This window comes from Eptatretus burgeri, chromosome 17 (assembly GCF_056783735.1).
Source record: "Eptatretus burgeri isolate ZD-2024b chromosome 17, Ebu_testis_v1, whole genome shotgun sequence".
Classification (NCBI taxonomy): Eukaryota; Metazoa; Chordata; class Myxini; order Myxiniformes; family Myxinidae; genus Eptatretus; species Eptatretus burgeri.
Window position 1 is genome coordinate 15,290,667 of NC_140977.1, and position 17,082 is coordinate 15,307,748.

At 44.7% G+C, this 17,082-nt stretch overlaps 2 protein-coding genes across 13 annotated transcripts in view; one reads left to right on the plus strand and one right to left on the minus strand.

Moving 5' to 3' along the window:
- The window catches only part of LOC147009384 (uncharacterized), a 49,344-nt gene extending 41,942 nt beyond the window's left edge, over positions 1-7,402 (minus strand). For 3 of the 12 annotated variants that reach the window (XM_085861796.1, XM_085861807.1, XM_085861806.1), the window contains exon 1: positions 5,483-5,737. Coding sequence is in view for 1 of the 12 variants with exons in the window: in XM_085861795.1 (XP_085717921.1) it covers positions 7,275-7,314 (40 nt within the window). In the remaining 11 variants the exon portion in view is untranslated. Of the gene's footprint in view, positions 1-5,187; positions 5,399-5,482; positions 5,738-6,937; positions 7,001-7,196; positions 7,220-7,263 lie in introns of those variants that run through there. The other 9 variants (XM_085861800.1, XM_085861797.1, XM_085861795.1 and 6 more) reach the window with 8 other exon arrangements.
- LOC147009383 (uncharacterized) overlaps positions 1-17,082 on the plus strand; it is a 107,602-nt gene that overhangs the window by 50,918 nt on the left and 39,602 nt on the right. The window contains exons 4-8 of the mRNA XM_085861184.1: positions 9,917-10,165; positions 10,303-10,503; positions 14,378-14,539; positions 16,595-16,717; positions 16,853-16,907. Of these exons, the coding sequence (XP_085717310.1) occupies positions 9,917-10,165; positions 10,303-10,503; positions 14,378-14,539; positions 16,595-16,717; positions 16,853-16,907 (790 nt within the window). The remainder of the gene's footprint in view (positions 1-9,916; positions 10,166-10,302; positions 10,504-14,377; positions 14,540-16,594; positions 16,718-16,852; positions 16,908-17,082) is intronic.

Here is a 17,082-nt window from a genome sequence, read left to right on the forward strand (position 1 = left end):
CTGTGGAAGGGAGAGGGATGGGGATGGGACGGGGAACATGGTGAAGAGAAGATGTACATTACAGGGACTTTCAGGAAAGAAAGCACGGGAATTGAAGGAAGTGGGCTTGGGTGGATTATCGGGGGTAGAAAAGATCGAGGATTTGGATGGGGGAAGATAAGAGGTGGTGGTGAACAGCTGTTTTGAAAGCCTGGAGGGAAGAATGGGAAAGAATAGAGTGAGGAAGTTTATTCCAAAGGCAGGAAAAAAGAGAAATGAAAGAGTGAAGATGAGCAATGATTTTGGTAGTTTTACCAGAAGGGGGATGTTGGCGGACCTTGAGCGCCCTGTGGAAATGTGGTGGGGACAAATCGCAGAGAGAGCAGAGGGGCAAGGCTGGAGAGGAGTCGGTAGAAGACAGAAAGAGCACCGACCAACCTGCCGTGATTGAGTGAGAGGCACAAAGACTCAGCTTCATTGCGGGAGATGCCGATGATCTTAAATGCCCTGGTTTCGACAGTGTGAAGCCGAGAAAGGTGGGTGGCAGGAGCACCAGCCCAGAGGGTAGAGCAATACTCCATCAGGCTACGGACAAAAGCTTTGTAAGTAGTCAGGAGCTGAAGAGGGCCGAGGAAGGACTTTGCACGACGGAGGATTCCCAGTCGGCGACTGGCTTTTGAGGCGAGGTTGGAAATGTGACTTTCCCAGGAAAGGTCATGGCAGATAGTGAGACCCAGAAGCTTGAAAGAAAAGACTTCTTCCAGAGGATTGTTGAGAAAGTGGATTGGGGGGTTTTCTAAACGGTCCTTTCGAAGAGACATCGTGAGAGTGTGAGATTTGTCTGGATTGAAAGACATGTTCCACGTGTTGGACCAGTTTGTGATTTTATCCAGATCTGCAGTGAGCGAAGAAGCTGCTGCTTGCCGGTCTGAGGGACGACAGATGGTACGGCAGAGGGTGGAGTCGTCGGCAAAGAGAAATAGAGGATTTTTCAGAGAGTCGGAGAGATCATTGATGAAAACCAGAAAAAGAACAGGGCTCAGAACGCTACCTTGAGGAACTCCAGCCTGCACAGGAAGAGGGGATGAAAGAACTCCATTTAGGGCCACACGTTGACTGCGACAGGAGAGGAAGTCTGCGAGCCATGAGTGGAGATGGCCTTGAATACCATGGGAAGAGAGTTTGGTGAGTAGTGCAGGGTGCCAGACTGTGTCAAAAGCACGTGATATGTCCAGGGATACGGCTCGGATTTCCTGTCTGGCATTGAGGACCTCCATCCATTGATGGGAGAGCAGAAGCAGCATATCCAGGGTAGAGTGACCTGGTCTGAAACCAAATTGATGATCGGAAATCAAGCCATTGGAGAAGAGGAAGGATTTCATGTCTGAAGCGATGATGGATTCCATAACCTTGCTGATGATTGGGAGAAGGCTGATTGGTCTGTAGTTACAGGGATCTGTTTTTGCACCTTTTTTATGCAGGGCAGTGATGTTAGCAGATTTCCAAGCAGATGGCAGATGACCTTAGGCAAATGAGAGGGTGAATCGAACAGAGAGAGGGTGAGCAAGAGCAGAAGAGCAGGCATTGAGGACACGTGGGCTGATGCCGTCTGGACCGGTTGCAGAATCTGACTCGAGGTTTGAAAGCAAGCTCTCCACCTTGTCAGGAGAAAAGGATACAGAGTCCAGGGACAGTTGGGTGCGACTGGGTAAAGTGGGTAGAGAAAGTGATGGGTTTTGGACACAAGATTTAGCTGCAAACACCGAGTTTAGACATTCAGCTTTATCACGTATGGTATCAGCAGTGTGGCCATTTGAGGTAAGGGAGGGGATGGAGGGGGAACATACACCAGAAACAGATTTGATTAAACGCCACCAGGATTTTGAGGGGGGAGAGAGGTTTGAGAGTTCAGACTTGAGATGAGAAAGATGTTGTTTTCTGGCTCTCCTGAGGGTAGATACACACTTGTTCCGAGCCTTGTGGAAGGAACTGAGATTGCCCTCAGTTGGGTTTGCTTTCCATGAAGCAAAGGCAAGTTGTTTCAGGACAACTGCCTTGCCACAAGCTTCAGTAAACCAAGGGTGGGAGGAAGGGTAGGACAACTGAACACGAGAGGGGATAAATCTGTGCATGAGGGAGAGCAAGTATCTTTGAAAGAATTCCCAGGATGAGTTGATGTTTGAGAGAGTAGTGATAGGAGACCAGTCTAAGTTTGATGGCTGCTCGGAGACCCTGCCAGTCTCGACGGCGGTGAGGTGGTTCTCTGATAACAGCCAGAGTGATGTCCACTTTGACAAGGACGTGGTCAGAAGAACCGATTGGAGCGAAGGAAGAGCAGCAGATATTGTCAGGGAAATTTGTCAAAATCAGATCCAGAAGAGATGGAGTACCATTGGCTGAGATCCGGGTCGGGAAGTTGACCGATTGAGTCAGTCCGAATGAGTCGCAGAAAGCTTTTGCTGAGGTGCCATGGCAGGTGAGCGAGGTACCCACACCTAGCCACCTGGCGTGATGACAATTGAAGTCACCACATAAGAGGAAGAGAGAGTTTGGATGAGAAGATAGAAGATGGTCCATGTTTTTTGGATAGTGAGGTGTAGATGGAGTCATCACTGTTCGGTGGACGGTACAGTACATATATAAACATGAGGTGGGAGTGGAGGGGAAGCCGAAGCCAGAGGTATTCCTGGGGGTGTGGGGGAGTGAGAGCAGTTCATGGAGAGTGAGGAATAGAGTCTTTGATGAAGAGAGCAACACCTCCACCAGGACGAGGCTCAGGTCTGTCATACCGTAAGAGGGAGTAACCGGGGAGAGATACTTGGGAGTCAGACACGTATTGGGAGAGGAAAATTTCTGTTCGGCAGATAATGTCTGGCTTGTCAGTGGCAACCTGTATGGAAAGATCTGAAAGGTTTGAGCGAAGGCCCTGGATATTTGAGGTCCACACTTTTAATGAAGAAGTAGGGGAGGAGGCTTTGGGTACAGGAGGTGGAGGGGGAGGGGAGGGTAGGACAAGGGATGAGGAGGGGAGGTAAGGAGGGTTGTTGAAAGAGTGTGGGGTATTGCAGAATAGCGAGGGGAGGGGCCGAATTAGGAGGAGAAAAGGCTCTGTGGTGCTGGGGGAGAGGGGGGACAAGAGACAAGGAAGAAGGCAGTTGAGGATTTGAGGAGGTGGAGTGAAGAGATGGAGGTGAGAGGGCAGTGGAGGAAGGTAGCTTGGTGGATGAGAGGGGCGGGCAACTTTGAGAAGGATGAGTGAGGGGATGAAAGGTGGGAGAAAGGTGAGGAGGGAATTTTTGAGAGAGGTGAGAGGGAGGCTTGGAGGGAGAAGAGTGGGATGGTTGCTTTGAGAGTGAGAGTGAGGGGTGAGGGGTTGAGTTGGCACTGAAGTTGGAAAAAAAAGAATGGTTGATGGAAAGCGAACATCCATGGCAAACTGTGGTTTTTAAAAGTTTTAGGTCAGAGATGCGATTTAACACAATTCTTGATGGATGCAATGAAGGCGAATTCAGAGAATGGAGAGAAGAAGCGCTGTAATAGTTGGATTTTTTAGGCAAGGAATGAAGGAGAGCTCGAAATGAGAGCAGTCTGTTAAAATAGCAGAAGAGTCGTGCATTATGAAACAGTAAAGAGTACCACATGTGTGAGAGAGGAAGATGAAGCATTATAAGATCGTTTTTGTTGTTAATATTAATGTTTGAGAGAGTTCAACAGATTAGGTCATGGAAGTGTTGAAAAAAAAATCGAGGAAGAAGATGAGGAGGAAGTTAAGAGGAAGAAGAAGAAGCAAAATCGGGAGAAGGTGAGCGTGTTGTTGGTTTTTTTTATTTTTAATTTTTTGAGATAAGAAAGAGATTAGTTGGGAGAATGGGGGATGTTTGGAAAGTGGGGAGGATGAAAATTGAAGGTAATGGGGAGGAAAGAAATTGAAGGTAATGGGGAGAAAAAATAACAAAAAAATAAAAAATAGAACGATCGAACACCGAGTGGAACCGGTAGGCCTCAAGCCTAGGCCAAGGCCTCGGCCTCAAACACCAGGTAAGAACGTCGACAAAAATACTCACAAAATAGCACGATTTTTGAAACAAAACCGAACTAGGAACACACAGTAACATGTAGCTGAGAAAATTAAACAGTTAAAACGGGACAAATAACGACCGGAAATTGAAGTTTGAGAACGTCAGCAGGGAGCCCGAAGGAGACCACTCGTCGCTCCAAACCCGGAACTGGAAGTCAATGAATAAAATATCTCATTTCCTATTTCCAAAAAAAATAAAAATGAATAAAATGGATGAATAAAATACCCCCCCATTATAGTAAATGGACTAACCCACCTGTCCCATGGCGGTTTTTAATCAAAATCCGTTGCAGCAGCTAAAGATGAAAGGTAATTACCGAACGGTGATGACAAGGGAAAGATCGTTCAACAGAAGGTGAAAATTATTGAAAAATCACAAAAAATTAACTTCCTTTTCATTCCACAGCAAGAGGGACAGAGATTACATCGATGGGAACTTACGAGCACTGGGGGTGGGGTGGGGGTGAGGGGTGGGGTGGGGTGGGGGTGAGGGGTGGGGTGAGGGTGAGGGTGCGGGTGAGGGTGGGGTGAGGGTGAGGGTGAGGGTGAGGGTGGGGGTGGAGGTGAGGATGAGGGCGGGGTGGGGTGAGGATGAGGGTGGAGGTGAGGGTGGAAGTGAGGGTGGTGTGGAAGTGAGGGTGAGGATGGGGGTGGAGGTGAGGGTGGAGGTGAGGGTGGAGGTGAGGGTGGAGGTGAGGGTGGAGGTGAGTGTGGAGGTGAGGGTGGTGGTGAGGGTGGAGGTGAGGGTGGAGGTGAGGGTGGAGATAGAAGTGAGGATGAGGGTGGAGATAGAAGTGAGGATGAGGGTGGAGATAGAAGTGAGGATGAGCGTGGGGGTGGAGGTGAGGGTGAGGGTGGGGTTGGAAGTGAGGGTGAGGGTGGGGTGGAAGTGAGGATGAGTGGGGTGGAAGTGAGGATGAGGGTGGGGTGGAGGTGAGGATGAGGATGGGGGTGGGGGTGGAGGTGAGGATAGGGGTGGAAGTGAGGATGAGGGTGGGGGTGAGGGTGGGGGTGAGGGTGGGGGTGGGTGTGGGGGTGAGGGTGGGGGTGGGGGTGGGTGTGAGGGTGGGTGTGAGGGTGGGTGTGAGGATGTGAGGGTGTGAGGATAACAAAGTAGATCCACCCTTTACCTTCTCACACGATTCGTCTTCCTGCCGAGTTTGGTTAAGATTTGATAATTAACTTCCGAACACATCGACCACAGACACGCAGAGACACACAAACACTAAATTGCGTAGTTTAAATGACGACAGGGCCTCAACTGTTCCACCATTGTGTTGCATGAGGTCCACAAATGACTGAAGCCGCCATTGGTCACGTGATGACCCCAAAAACATAAACATCGCAGGTCACGTCACGTGGTTTCACTGATCGCTGGGATCGAGTTAAGAAACATGTTAAAATCACTAATTTATTGCTACTCACGAGGCTTAAGAACAAGAAATCTTCACCACACTTCCTCCCCTCACAACTTGTTTCAAGAAATGTTTCTTTCCCTGTTTGTGTCTGAAGAAAACGGATCGACGCTTGATGCACACACAACTCTTCTTCTTCTTCTTCTTCTCTTTCCTGTTTTACGTGACATCTCTCCAATCCCTCTCGATTATTATTTTATCCCCACTAACCTGAATTACCAGATCATTTCTTCCAGTTTAGAATCTTCTTAAAAATCATTCCCCACAAAAATATCTAACGGTGAAAAACCAAGGAAAAAGAAGGTTCGACAAGCCAAGCTGGAGGATGCACCCTGGTGATATTTTTATCGTTTAACGGAACAGACGACCTGTCGTCGACGTCTTGTTAGAATTGCCACAATTTCATTTAATATCGCTCGTTCTTTGTGGGAAGACCGAGGATATCCTGAAATTTGTGGGCTTCCTCCGCACACCATGTCTCATTGACTGCAACTATATCGTCCTCCTTGCTATCTCATGAAACCTCAGCTCTTCCATCATATTATTATATAATTACCAGCAAATACAATCCATCGCCTTGCCTCCGGGTCAATAAAGTGGGGGAGGGGGAGGGGGTGAGAGAGACAGACAGAGACAGAGACAGAGACAGAGACAGAGACAGAGACAGAGACAGAGACAGAGACAGAGACAGAGACAGAGACAGAGACAGAGGACGTGGAGGGTGAGAAGGGGAAGGAAGAGAGGATGAGGTGCAGTGTGACCACTCCTTGGCTTTTTTCTCAAGATCCTGGTTATTCGTTGTTCATCTTGGCGTCTTGTGAAACTATTTCAAAAATCGGCCGAATCTTGGCTTTTTTTCCAAAAGTGTGAATGATTTACCTTTTTTAAATAAAATATCATTTCCCTCATCACAGCAGGTCACAGTCATACAATGGCCCATTGTGGGAACACCAACCACCACCTATAGCAGGCGTGCGTGCAGTCAGTCGGTGCCAGTCCCAACACGATGGTGTCCACTCTAGGAGTGCGATACACGGTGTAGACGGGAACCAGCCTCGTGGGCTCGAGGTTGTTTAAAAGTTCTTCGAGCTTCCTTTTTTTGATTTTGTTCTGCTCGTTTCACTTTTTTTTGCCGTTCACAGCGAAGCAATACAATGAGCCAGTCGGCAGTGCGGGGATCGTTTGAAGATGAAAGAGAGGAAGAATCTAATCAAGGGGCAGGACCCTCAAAAAAGTCAAAATGGTACAAACAATCGTTCAACTCGGCTTGGAGCAGTGATCCCGATTTGACACAATGGATTGGCTGTGATCGTCAAGGTAACGCGACGTGTGAGGTTTGTGACTGTAAATTTGCTTTTCCCAACAAATCACACCTCAAACCACATGGGAAATCATCCAAGCACGCAAAACCTGTGAATAATATGGAATAGGAAAAGCCCAGAAGCGAACGTAGAATTCTTCTCACATTCGATGCTGCAACTTCAGGGAACTTCGGCCTGGATTCGGGATCAGCGATCAAATAATGTAAATCACGATTAAAAATTATTTTTTGATGATGCGGGAGATATCTTTCTTATAAAATTAGGTTGACTTAAAACTGCTAGAGTATTTACTCTGTAGTTTTGTTGTTAATTTTTTAGTCATGACGGTGTGATTGGGTATACTATAGACCAAATAAATTATTTGTGCATTTCTATAACCGTGATAACACTACTGCATATTACCTCAACATTACCTTCACAACAACTACACCACCGAGAACAGGATCTTATCTGAAAAAATAAATATTACCTCAACATTACCTTCACAACAACAACTCCACCCCCGAGAACAGGATCTCATCTAAACAAAATATATTACCTCAACATTATACCTCAACATCACCTTCACAACAACAACTACACCGCCTAGAACAGGATCTCATCTGAAAAAAAAATTTCCTCAACATTACCTTCACAACAACTACACCGCCGAGAACAGGATCTAATCTAAAAAAAATATTACCTCAACATTACCTTCACAACGACAACTACACCGCCTAGAACAGGATCTCATCTGAAAAAAAAAAATCCTCAACATTACCTTCACAACGACAACTACACCGCCGACAACAGGATGTCATCGAAAAAAATTAATCGCGAACGCAGTGAGCTTCATACTTGACGCGTGCACATGAGAGAATAGGAAACAACAACAACAACAACAACAACAACAACAACAACAACAACAACAACAACAACACAATACCCTGGCTATTTGGATTCCATGTCGTTGGATATGAACATTTGCTTCCGGTTGTTTTTAAACGCTGTGCGGTGTATAAACACGATTGAGTTTTATTTCTATCCTGTGAATATTATTTAACGCGTGCACCTGAGAGAATAGGAAACAGCAAAAACAACACAATACCCTGGCAATTGTGAATCCGTGTCGTTGCCTATGACCCTTTTGCTTCCGTTTTTTTTTTTTGCTTCTGGTTTTTGTTTCCGGTTTTTGTCATGGGGAATGATGCATGCCGGGAGATAAAGGCATCGTCGGAGACATGAAAGACCCAAATAATATCAGACATGGTGTATATTTCCTCAACTGATTTTAATAAAGATATCTCTTGCATCATCAAAAAATAATTTTTAATCGTGATTTACGTTATTTGATCGCAGATTCCGAATCCAGGCCGAAGTAACCGGAAATTGCGTATACAGTTCTGAACAAGTTGTAGGTAAAGTCAGAAGTGAATGTAAGAAGAATACTACGTTCACCTCGAGTATTTATTTTTTTAGATGAGATCCTGTTCTAGGCGGTGTAGTTGTCGTTGTGAAGGTAATGTTGAGGTAATTTGTTTTTTAGATGAGATCCTGTTCTAGGCGGTGTAGTTGTCGTTGTGAAGGTAATGTTGAGGTAATTTGTTTTTTAGATGAGATCCTGTTCTAGGCGGTGTAGTTGTCGTTGTGAAGGTAATGTTGAGGAAAATTTTTTTTTCAGATGAGATCCTGTTCTAGGCGGTGTAGTTGTTGTTGTGAAGGTAATGTTAAGGTAATATTTATTTTTTCATCGCAAAAAGACTTTAATTTGATATATTTAAGAAGCGAATGTAAGAAGAATTCTACGCTTGCCTCTAGGCTTTGCCTATTCCATATTAGCGAACGCAGTGAGCTTCATACTCAACGCGTGCACGTGAGAGAATAGGAAACAACAACAACAACAACAACAACAACAACAACAACACAATACCCCTGGCTATTTGGAATCCGTGTCATTAGATATGACCTTTTGCTTCCGGTTGTTGTTAAACGTTGTGCGGTGTAAAAACACGATCGGGTTTTATTTCTATCTTGTGAATATTACTTAATGCGTGCACATGAGAGAATAGGAAACAACAACAACAACACAATACCCTGGCAATTGTGAATCCGTGTCGTTGGCTATGACCCTTTTACTTCCGTTTTTTTTTGTTTCTGGTTTTTATTTTGTTTCCGTTTTTTTGTGATAGGGAATGATGCATGCCAGGAGATCATGACCGGAAGTGTTTATTTATTTATTCAATTATTTTTTTTCCCAAACTTAATTTTATACTTCCGAAAGTGATTTTTTTTTCATGACAGGAAGTGTTTATTTTGTATTTAACATTAACCGGGAGTGATTTTGAAACTCGTTCCGGAACTTATATTTTCTTTTATTCTTGACCAGAAGTGATTGTTTATTTATTTCTTTATTCAATTATTTTTTTCTCAAAGTTAATTTTAGTAAAGATATCTCCCGCATCATCAAAAAACAATTTTTAATCGTGATTTACATTATTTGATCACTGATCCCGAATCCAGGCCGAAGTAACCGGAAATTGCATCAAATCATCAGCTGTGCGGCGCTTATACGTACCACGGTCTAGTTGGCAAGTCTACAGTTGTGAACAAGTTATAGGTAAAGTCAGAAGCGAATGTAAAGAAGTCTACGTTCGCTTCTAGGCTTTGGCTATTCCATATTATCACCTCAACATTACCTTCACAACAATTACACCGTCTAGAACAGGATCTCATCGAAAAAAATAAATACTAGAAGCAAACGTAGAATTCTTCTTACATTCGCTTCTGACTTTACTTATAACATGTTCACAACTGTACACGCAATTTCCGGTTACTTCAGCCTGGATTCGGGATCAGCGATCAAATAATGCAAATCATGATTAAAAATTATTTTTTGATGATGTGGGAGATATCTTTATTAAAATCAGTGGAGGAAATATACACCATGTCTGATATTTGAGTCTGTCATGTCTCCGACGATGCCTTTTTCTCCGGGCATGCATCATTCCCCATGACAAAAACCGGAAGCAAAAGGGTCATAGCCAATGACACAGATTCCAAATTGCCAGGGTATTGTGTTGTTGTTGTTTCCTATTTCCTATTTCCTATTTCCTATTGTCTCATGTGCACGCGTTATGTATGAGGCTCACTACGTTCGCGACTAAGAAACAGCAGGTGGACATAGGGAAATTTTTCAAAAAGAAAGCGCTGGAGCCGAACCTGGAAGAACAAGTGGCAAAAGCAGAAGTTTTGCTTGGAGGTTTCATGGCCGAACATCGCACTCCTTTTCGACAGGCAGACCACCTGATAGATGTCATGAAAGCAATGTTCCCCGACTCAAAAATCGCCCAAAAGCTGCAGATGAAACATTCCAAGGCATTATACATCATACAGTATGGCATCGCCTGTGAGGACAAACGGTCACGAGCTTCCATTTTTCAGGACACGATGTTTTCGCTCATTACAGATGAAAGCACCGATGTATCTGTCGAGCAAATCCTTGCCGTTATGGCCCATTTGTCCATGACAGTAAAGTGTTTGTTGCTCTGCTGGATGTTGTTGTAGTGGACGACGCAACAGCTCGTGGTCTATACAAATCTGTCAAGGACTTGTTGGCAAGCAAAGCCATCCCCTTCAGGAACATACTGGGCTTTGCAAGCGATAACTGTTCGACGATGATGGGTGAGAAAAGCGGGTTTCAGGCGCTACTGAAGGCGGATAATCCATCAGTGTTCGTAATGGGCTGCATATGCCGTTCGTTTCCTTTGTGTGCAAGTTTTGCAGCTCACCATCTACCGTCGTGGTTGTCTGTGATGAAGTGTCTGTGATGAAGGACATATGCCGCTATTTCTCCTATCGAGGGTTCTCCTATCCTTGACCCTATCGCGGGGTCAAGTTGTAGCCTGTATTGTCGAACAATGGGATGCACTCTTGCTGTTTTTTCAGGCGTAGACACCAAGCGATCGCGCGGATGGCGCCGCCCAAATTCATAAAACCATGACGACACTTGGCACAAAACACATGTTCCTCTTTCTGAACTTCCTAACTGCCCAAGATAGATAGGATGAACAAGGAATTTCAGTCCGAAAGCTTCAAAACGCATGTTACCTTCAGTTCCATCCGCGATTCATGTCGCCAAATCTTGTCGCTATTTATTCGCCGCGAAGTCATTGAACGATGCGACCTGTCCGAAGTTCTCATGTGATTTTATTTTATTTTTTATTAAAATAAATAACTTATTCCCCACATCACAGTATGTCCGAGTGCATGAACTTTGTTGTTTTGTTTTTTTTCTCAGATATAAAGTTGTGTACCTCCAGACTTAACTTGTCACCTCAAGACTATAATGTGTATATAATAATGACTATAATGCATTATTATTGTTATTTTACAACGGCCATTCAAAGGAGGCTCCGAGGAGCCCATTTATTTATTACCTCCGCCACCGAAGGTGAAGGAGGTCATGTTCTCACCCCTTTTTTGTCTGTTTGTTACTTACGAAATCTAAAGATTTCGTAAGTATATTGATGACTTCCGTCCTCTGTTTGTGTGTTTGTTTGTGTGTTTGTTTGTGTGTGTTTGTTTGTAGGCACGATAACTCAAGAACGGAAGAAGCTACCAATGTCAAATTACACCACGTGATTCAGGAGGGTGATGGCTGGTGCTGATTAGATTTTGATCAAAATCGGTCAAAGGTAAAGGTCACAGTGAGGTCAAACATTTGATTTTTGATGGTTTGGTACAGAATCATTGTAGAAACTTGTGGATTGCGTCGCTACCTTCTCTTGAGACAGCTTTTATTAGATAAGGTCAGAGGTCAAGTTGACGATTTCGTAAGTACCAGTCTATGACTGCTTGTTTGTTTGTTTGTGTGCAGGATATCTCAAAAAGTTTGGGACGGATCCAGATGAAATTTTGTGGACAGTTTCGGTGTGCGACAAGGACGAAGTGGTTAGATTTTGGTGAAGATCCGGATAGGGATGGATACGACTATTGGAATTTTTAAGTGAATTTTCATCATTGATTAAATCGGGCCAAAAACGATATGTAGCACAATATATCAAAAAGTTGTTAACGGATTCAGATTAAATTTGGTGGATATGTTGGGTGTGTGACGAAGAAGTGAGTCAATTCTGGTGAAGATCCGAATCCGGATCTGGATCTGATAATTTTTTAAAGTGATTCTTCACCATTGAGAGATAGGGCTAAACTGATATCTCAAAAAGTTGGGGACGAATTCGAATGAAACTTGGTGGACAGGTTGGGTGTATGATCACGACAAATTGATTCGATTTTGGTGAATATCCGAATTCGGATACGACTACTAGAAAACTTTTAAGTGATTCTTCACCATTGAGAGATAGTGATCAACTTATATGTAGCATGATATCTCAAAAAGTTGTGGACGGATTCGGACGAAACTTGGTGGACAAGTTGGGTGTGTGACACGGACAAATTGTTTCGATTTTGGGGAAGACCCATCTCCAGATCTGGATACGAGAAATATTTAATTCTTAAAGTGATTCTTCACCATTGAGAGACAGGGCCAAAAATGATACAGTACTGTATGGCATGATATTGTTACTCATCTGGAAGCCATTTGCACACAAACAGACAGCAGTCCCCAAGCTTAGTTATCTCGATAAGTATGTGTTTATAGTTAGGGCCCCCTACCTGTGTCTAATGGGAATTGCATGTGCGCTGTGGGTTTCTTTTATAATCGGGTTTTTTTACATCTTTAAATCTTCCTCCACCTCTCCGCACCATCGACTCCATTGCCCACGTGTTTTTGGCTGAAGTCGTGGGTGGCACCTCCATCGCCTAGATCAAGGCTCCGCTCCGAGGAAGGGCATGAAGCGTTTCCTCCAGCCAATGGGCGAAGGGCGAGCATGGCCGAGGCGCTCCGGCCAATGTGAGGCAAGAGTGCCCAAAACTACTACAGAGCCTCTTCGGGGGTGGGCATCCGAGATGCCCCGTCCAATCAGGAGGCTCATCACCTCAGGGCCGACTCTGCCCCAGCCAGATGAAGTGTTCGCCCCGTCCAAAGGGAGGAGAGTCAAGTCATCGTGGCCTTTTTGCTCGAGGAAGAGCGTGAGAGCAGTGATTGGGGCCATTGCTTTTGGTCTGGCGTCGTGGCTTGGTCTTGGTCATGGTTCAAGCGGTCTTGGTCTTGGTGGTCGCCGAGTCTGGAGTCTCGGCTGCTCGACATCCAAGCTCCTAAAGACCATGGGTCCCACATGTGTAGTCACGGGCCTAACCGCACGAGGCGGCCAGGTACTGACAAGACACTAGTACCCAGCTAGCCTTTCCCTCCTGGGCTGAAGGGCCGAATAAAGACCCACGGGGTCCATTTATTTTGTGTGTGTGTGTGTGTGTGCGTGCGTGCGTGCGTGTGTGTGTGTGTGTGTGTGTGTGTGTGCGTGCGTGCGTGTGTGGCTTTAGTTTGTTAAGAAGTAGAATCGTTAAGTGTTTTCTTTTCACTGTACATTGCCTGCCTGATATTCGGTCGTAACTCTGCTCTGTGTCTCCCTTCCCGATTATTACCCCCATTATAAATAAACCCCTAATTGTTAAATGTTCCAGTTCGCTGCCCGTGTTTTCTTCCATTGACCCAGCACGGTGCGGGCTTGAGAAATATGAGGCCGTCGGTGCCGTAAGTTGTTATTGGGTCCGACGGACTTTGGTAATTCTGCTCAGTTCCAGGTTCTGCCTCTCCAGTTTTCTTCTTTGCCATTGCGTGCTGGTGATTTTCAATTTCCTGGTGCTTTTGAACATTACACTTCTTGAAGTTGGTGGACCCGGGGTGAAACACATTTTGCTTCCTTCCTGACTCCGATCCTCCCAAATCCTCCTTGCACACCTTGAAGAACATCACATCCCAATCTTCCTCAACCAAGCCACAGAAATTCTCACTCTCTCCCATCCCGGTCGACACTTCCTCATCCATTTCTCAAGTTCGTATTCCTGTTTGACCCGCTTCCTTTTTTCTGTTTTACTTTTTCAGATTCGATACATTTTGTACATAACACCATATGATGGAAACCTCAGTCCACGTCTTCTCTGAGATGGAGTCTCAGCACCATGTGATCAAATAGGTCATTCCAGTCTCTCCTAAAACCACACAGCTAAGAAGAAATCTTGCACGATGCAATGATTTCTGACACTATATCCGTGGGTTCACATAACTGGTACACAGGTGTTCATGCATGGTGAAAAAAAGACAACACAAAACACAAAACTAAATTTGTACTTCAAAAATGCGAAGACAGTTCAAAAGTGTACTACTACCACAACAGAGGCTTGTGATGGAAGGTTTTCTCAACTCGTGTTGGTAAATAATGCTCTCCATGATGATTATGCAAACTGATATACTCGGATTTCAAAATTTAACTGCAGAAAATCAAGTTTATAAATTATGACATCATAACTTTTAAGATTTAACAAAAATAGATCCAAGAAGAACAAAAGAGCAAAGAGGAAGAAGAGGTGGTTTTCTCAGCTAGTTTTTTTCGTTCATCCAAAACCATTTCTGCAGATACTCAGTGGAGAATCAAATTTTTAAAAACTGGATGAATCTCTGCTTATAATCGCTGTTCATTGCACAGTTGCATGACATGCATGCTCGAGGAAGATCTCGCATGCGGCCAACAATGTGATGCGTGCACGCTGCAAGCGCGGCCTTACTTCTATATCAAAGTTCCATTCTGTATTGTTGGAGCAAGCCAGTGCATGGCCGAAGAGCGGGAAATACACCACACCTCTCAAATGTAAGCATTGCATATCTTGAAGATTTTGATACAAGTGGCCATATGGGCCACCAAGGATGGAGGTTTTAGTGGCCAGAGAAAGCTTTTGGTGGACATTGGCACCGGGGCCAACACTTATTTCCAACCCTGGCTAGCATGAGTTGATGGACATTTATGATTCCATGGTGTCTTTCACAACGAGTAGGCGAGATTATCCCAAAACCATAAGCAATTTTTTTTTAAATCCTAATCAAACCTACATCAGGAACAAACACAGACATTCAACAATGCTGCAAACCAAGAACAAAATGTTGCACATGAAACGAAGACTGAAGTTCCTGAGTTTCTCCAAAGAACCAGCGTTCCATCTACGCTGTTGTTGACGATTCACCAATAAGTAATGAAACCAGTCCAGCAGCTGAGGTGAGGTTGGAGCATTAGAGTTTTCATACTTTTGCTCCCTCAAAATGGCTGTAGCTGTTGAGGGGTTCAGGTGGAGCTGGAAACAGCAAAGGACGTATCTTCTGTGGCTTGTCTTGGTTGCTTTATTCAGCTTTCTTTGACTGGAATAGCCGAGTGTTGATGAACTATATCATCCGAGTTGCAGCTGGGAATGATTGCAAAGGTGTGAACCAATTGGGTGTTTCCTCCAATGACAGGTGAGAGATGTTATTTGGGCTTTTAACACAAGTGAATTGTAACTGACTCAGACTCCCAGACAACAGCATGAGAGCACCGGAGACCAATTGTCTCCCAAGACACTGAGCAGAGGTGAATGTGCATGCCTGAATAATCCACCATCATGCGACGGCTTTACTAATTCCAAACCTCGTGGCCATTTCAGCGTGTGCAGTTGACCTCATGAGAGAAATTGTCTTTCACTGGAGGATAGACTCATGGCTCAAAATACAGAGAAACTCGTTTAAAAGTTCAGATTCAAATCGGGTCCCTCGAACCTGAACACGCTGCTTCTGCTCTCCCAACTCAGGCTCCATCCATTGGGACCTCACTGTGTGCAGAGTGTTGGTGCTGCCGAAGCAGTTTTCTTGGCTATTGGGCACCCTGGTGTCCACCCTGGACAGGTTACCACTCCGACGAAGGACAACGGCAAGCTGGTACTCATTTTGACAGGCTGTCAACCCCACCTGGTATCAATTCAACAGCAAAGCAGGATGTGAACTCAGGACCCCAGGAGCCCAAGCCCACCACTCCAGCCATTAAGCCAACACAAGGAAATAACTCAGGATGGAGGTCCTCAATGTCACACAAGAGATCATGGTCATCTCTCCAGACATATCTCGAGCTACATACCCAGCCTAAAACACCACTTTCCTCTTCAAACTCTCAGCCCATGGAATCCAAGGCCACCTCCACACAGAACTTACTGACCTCCTCTTCTCTCGTAGCAAACACGTGCCTCCAAACAGAATCCTTCAACTCCTCTCTCTATCAAGGCTGGAGTGCCCCAAGGCAGTGTGTTGAGCCCAGTCCTATTCTTCACCAACATTCTCTCTGACTCTCCAGAAAATCCTCATTATCTGTTTGCTGATGACTTCACCCAATACCGTGGCATCTTTCAGAGAGAAAAGTAGCAACCTCTTCCCTCTCTTCCGACATTGATGGAATCACAAGCTGATAAAAGACGTGGAACATGTCCTTCAATTCTGGCAAATCTCACTTGGAAAAAGTGATTGCATTCCAAAACAATCCCTTTTTCTGGTGATTCTAATTTTTCCCCTTCTCTCTCACCTTTTTACATTTGTTCGGTGGTTGTTTTGTTACTTTTCTGTTTCATCCCAGCTTTCGACTTCTTCTTCTTCTGGTGTTTCATTCAACTTGTGTGCATCTTGTTCACACCGATGTGTCATTATACCCTGCTGTTATTGTTTCCCCCTTTCCATTCAGCTCTTGGTATTTCACGAGCCTCTATCATGTATGTACAAAAATTATAAAACATTTTAAACTAAACAAACACAGATACCATCAGAAGTGAAGATCATATCACTCACCATTCAGCTAGTCACTTCCCTCCTCTTCCAGACCAAAGGAGTACACATCCTCAATTTTTATCTGCAGAATGTCAGGAAATCCTTCCAGCTCTTCAACCTTCATTTCACACCCGAGTACAGTCGGCTGTTCTGATTCCGGCTGCACACGACAGGAATCCTTCCATCAGCCAACGAGAGAGTGCAGTACACGGTGGGTGATCCTTAAAAGAGGCAGTAAACATACCACTCTTCCTGATGTTTGCTCCACCATGAGTACCTTGATCCCACACAGTACCTACATGTGAACTACCTCTATACTTGAGACCTAATCCTTTGTCCAAATCAGTTACAGCATCTCACACAAATGCACACCTTTTGACACCCCGGCCCAACGCAGGGAAGTGTGAGCCACGGTGTTTCAGGGAATCCTCATTGTAGAAAGTGATCAGTGTGCCGAAATAGTTTACTAAACAACATTTTAGAGGAGATATTCTAAACAAGCGTTTGAAAATCTATTTTAAAAATGTATGGTCTTCCTGGTCTATATCGAGTCCTTCATGTGCTCACTCTGGGAAA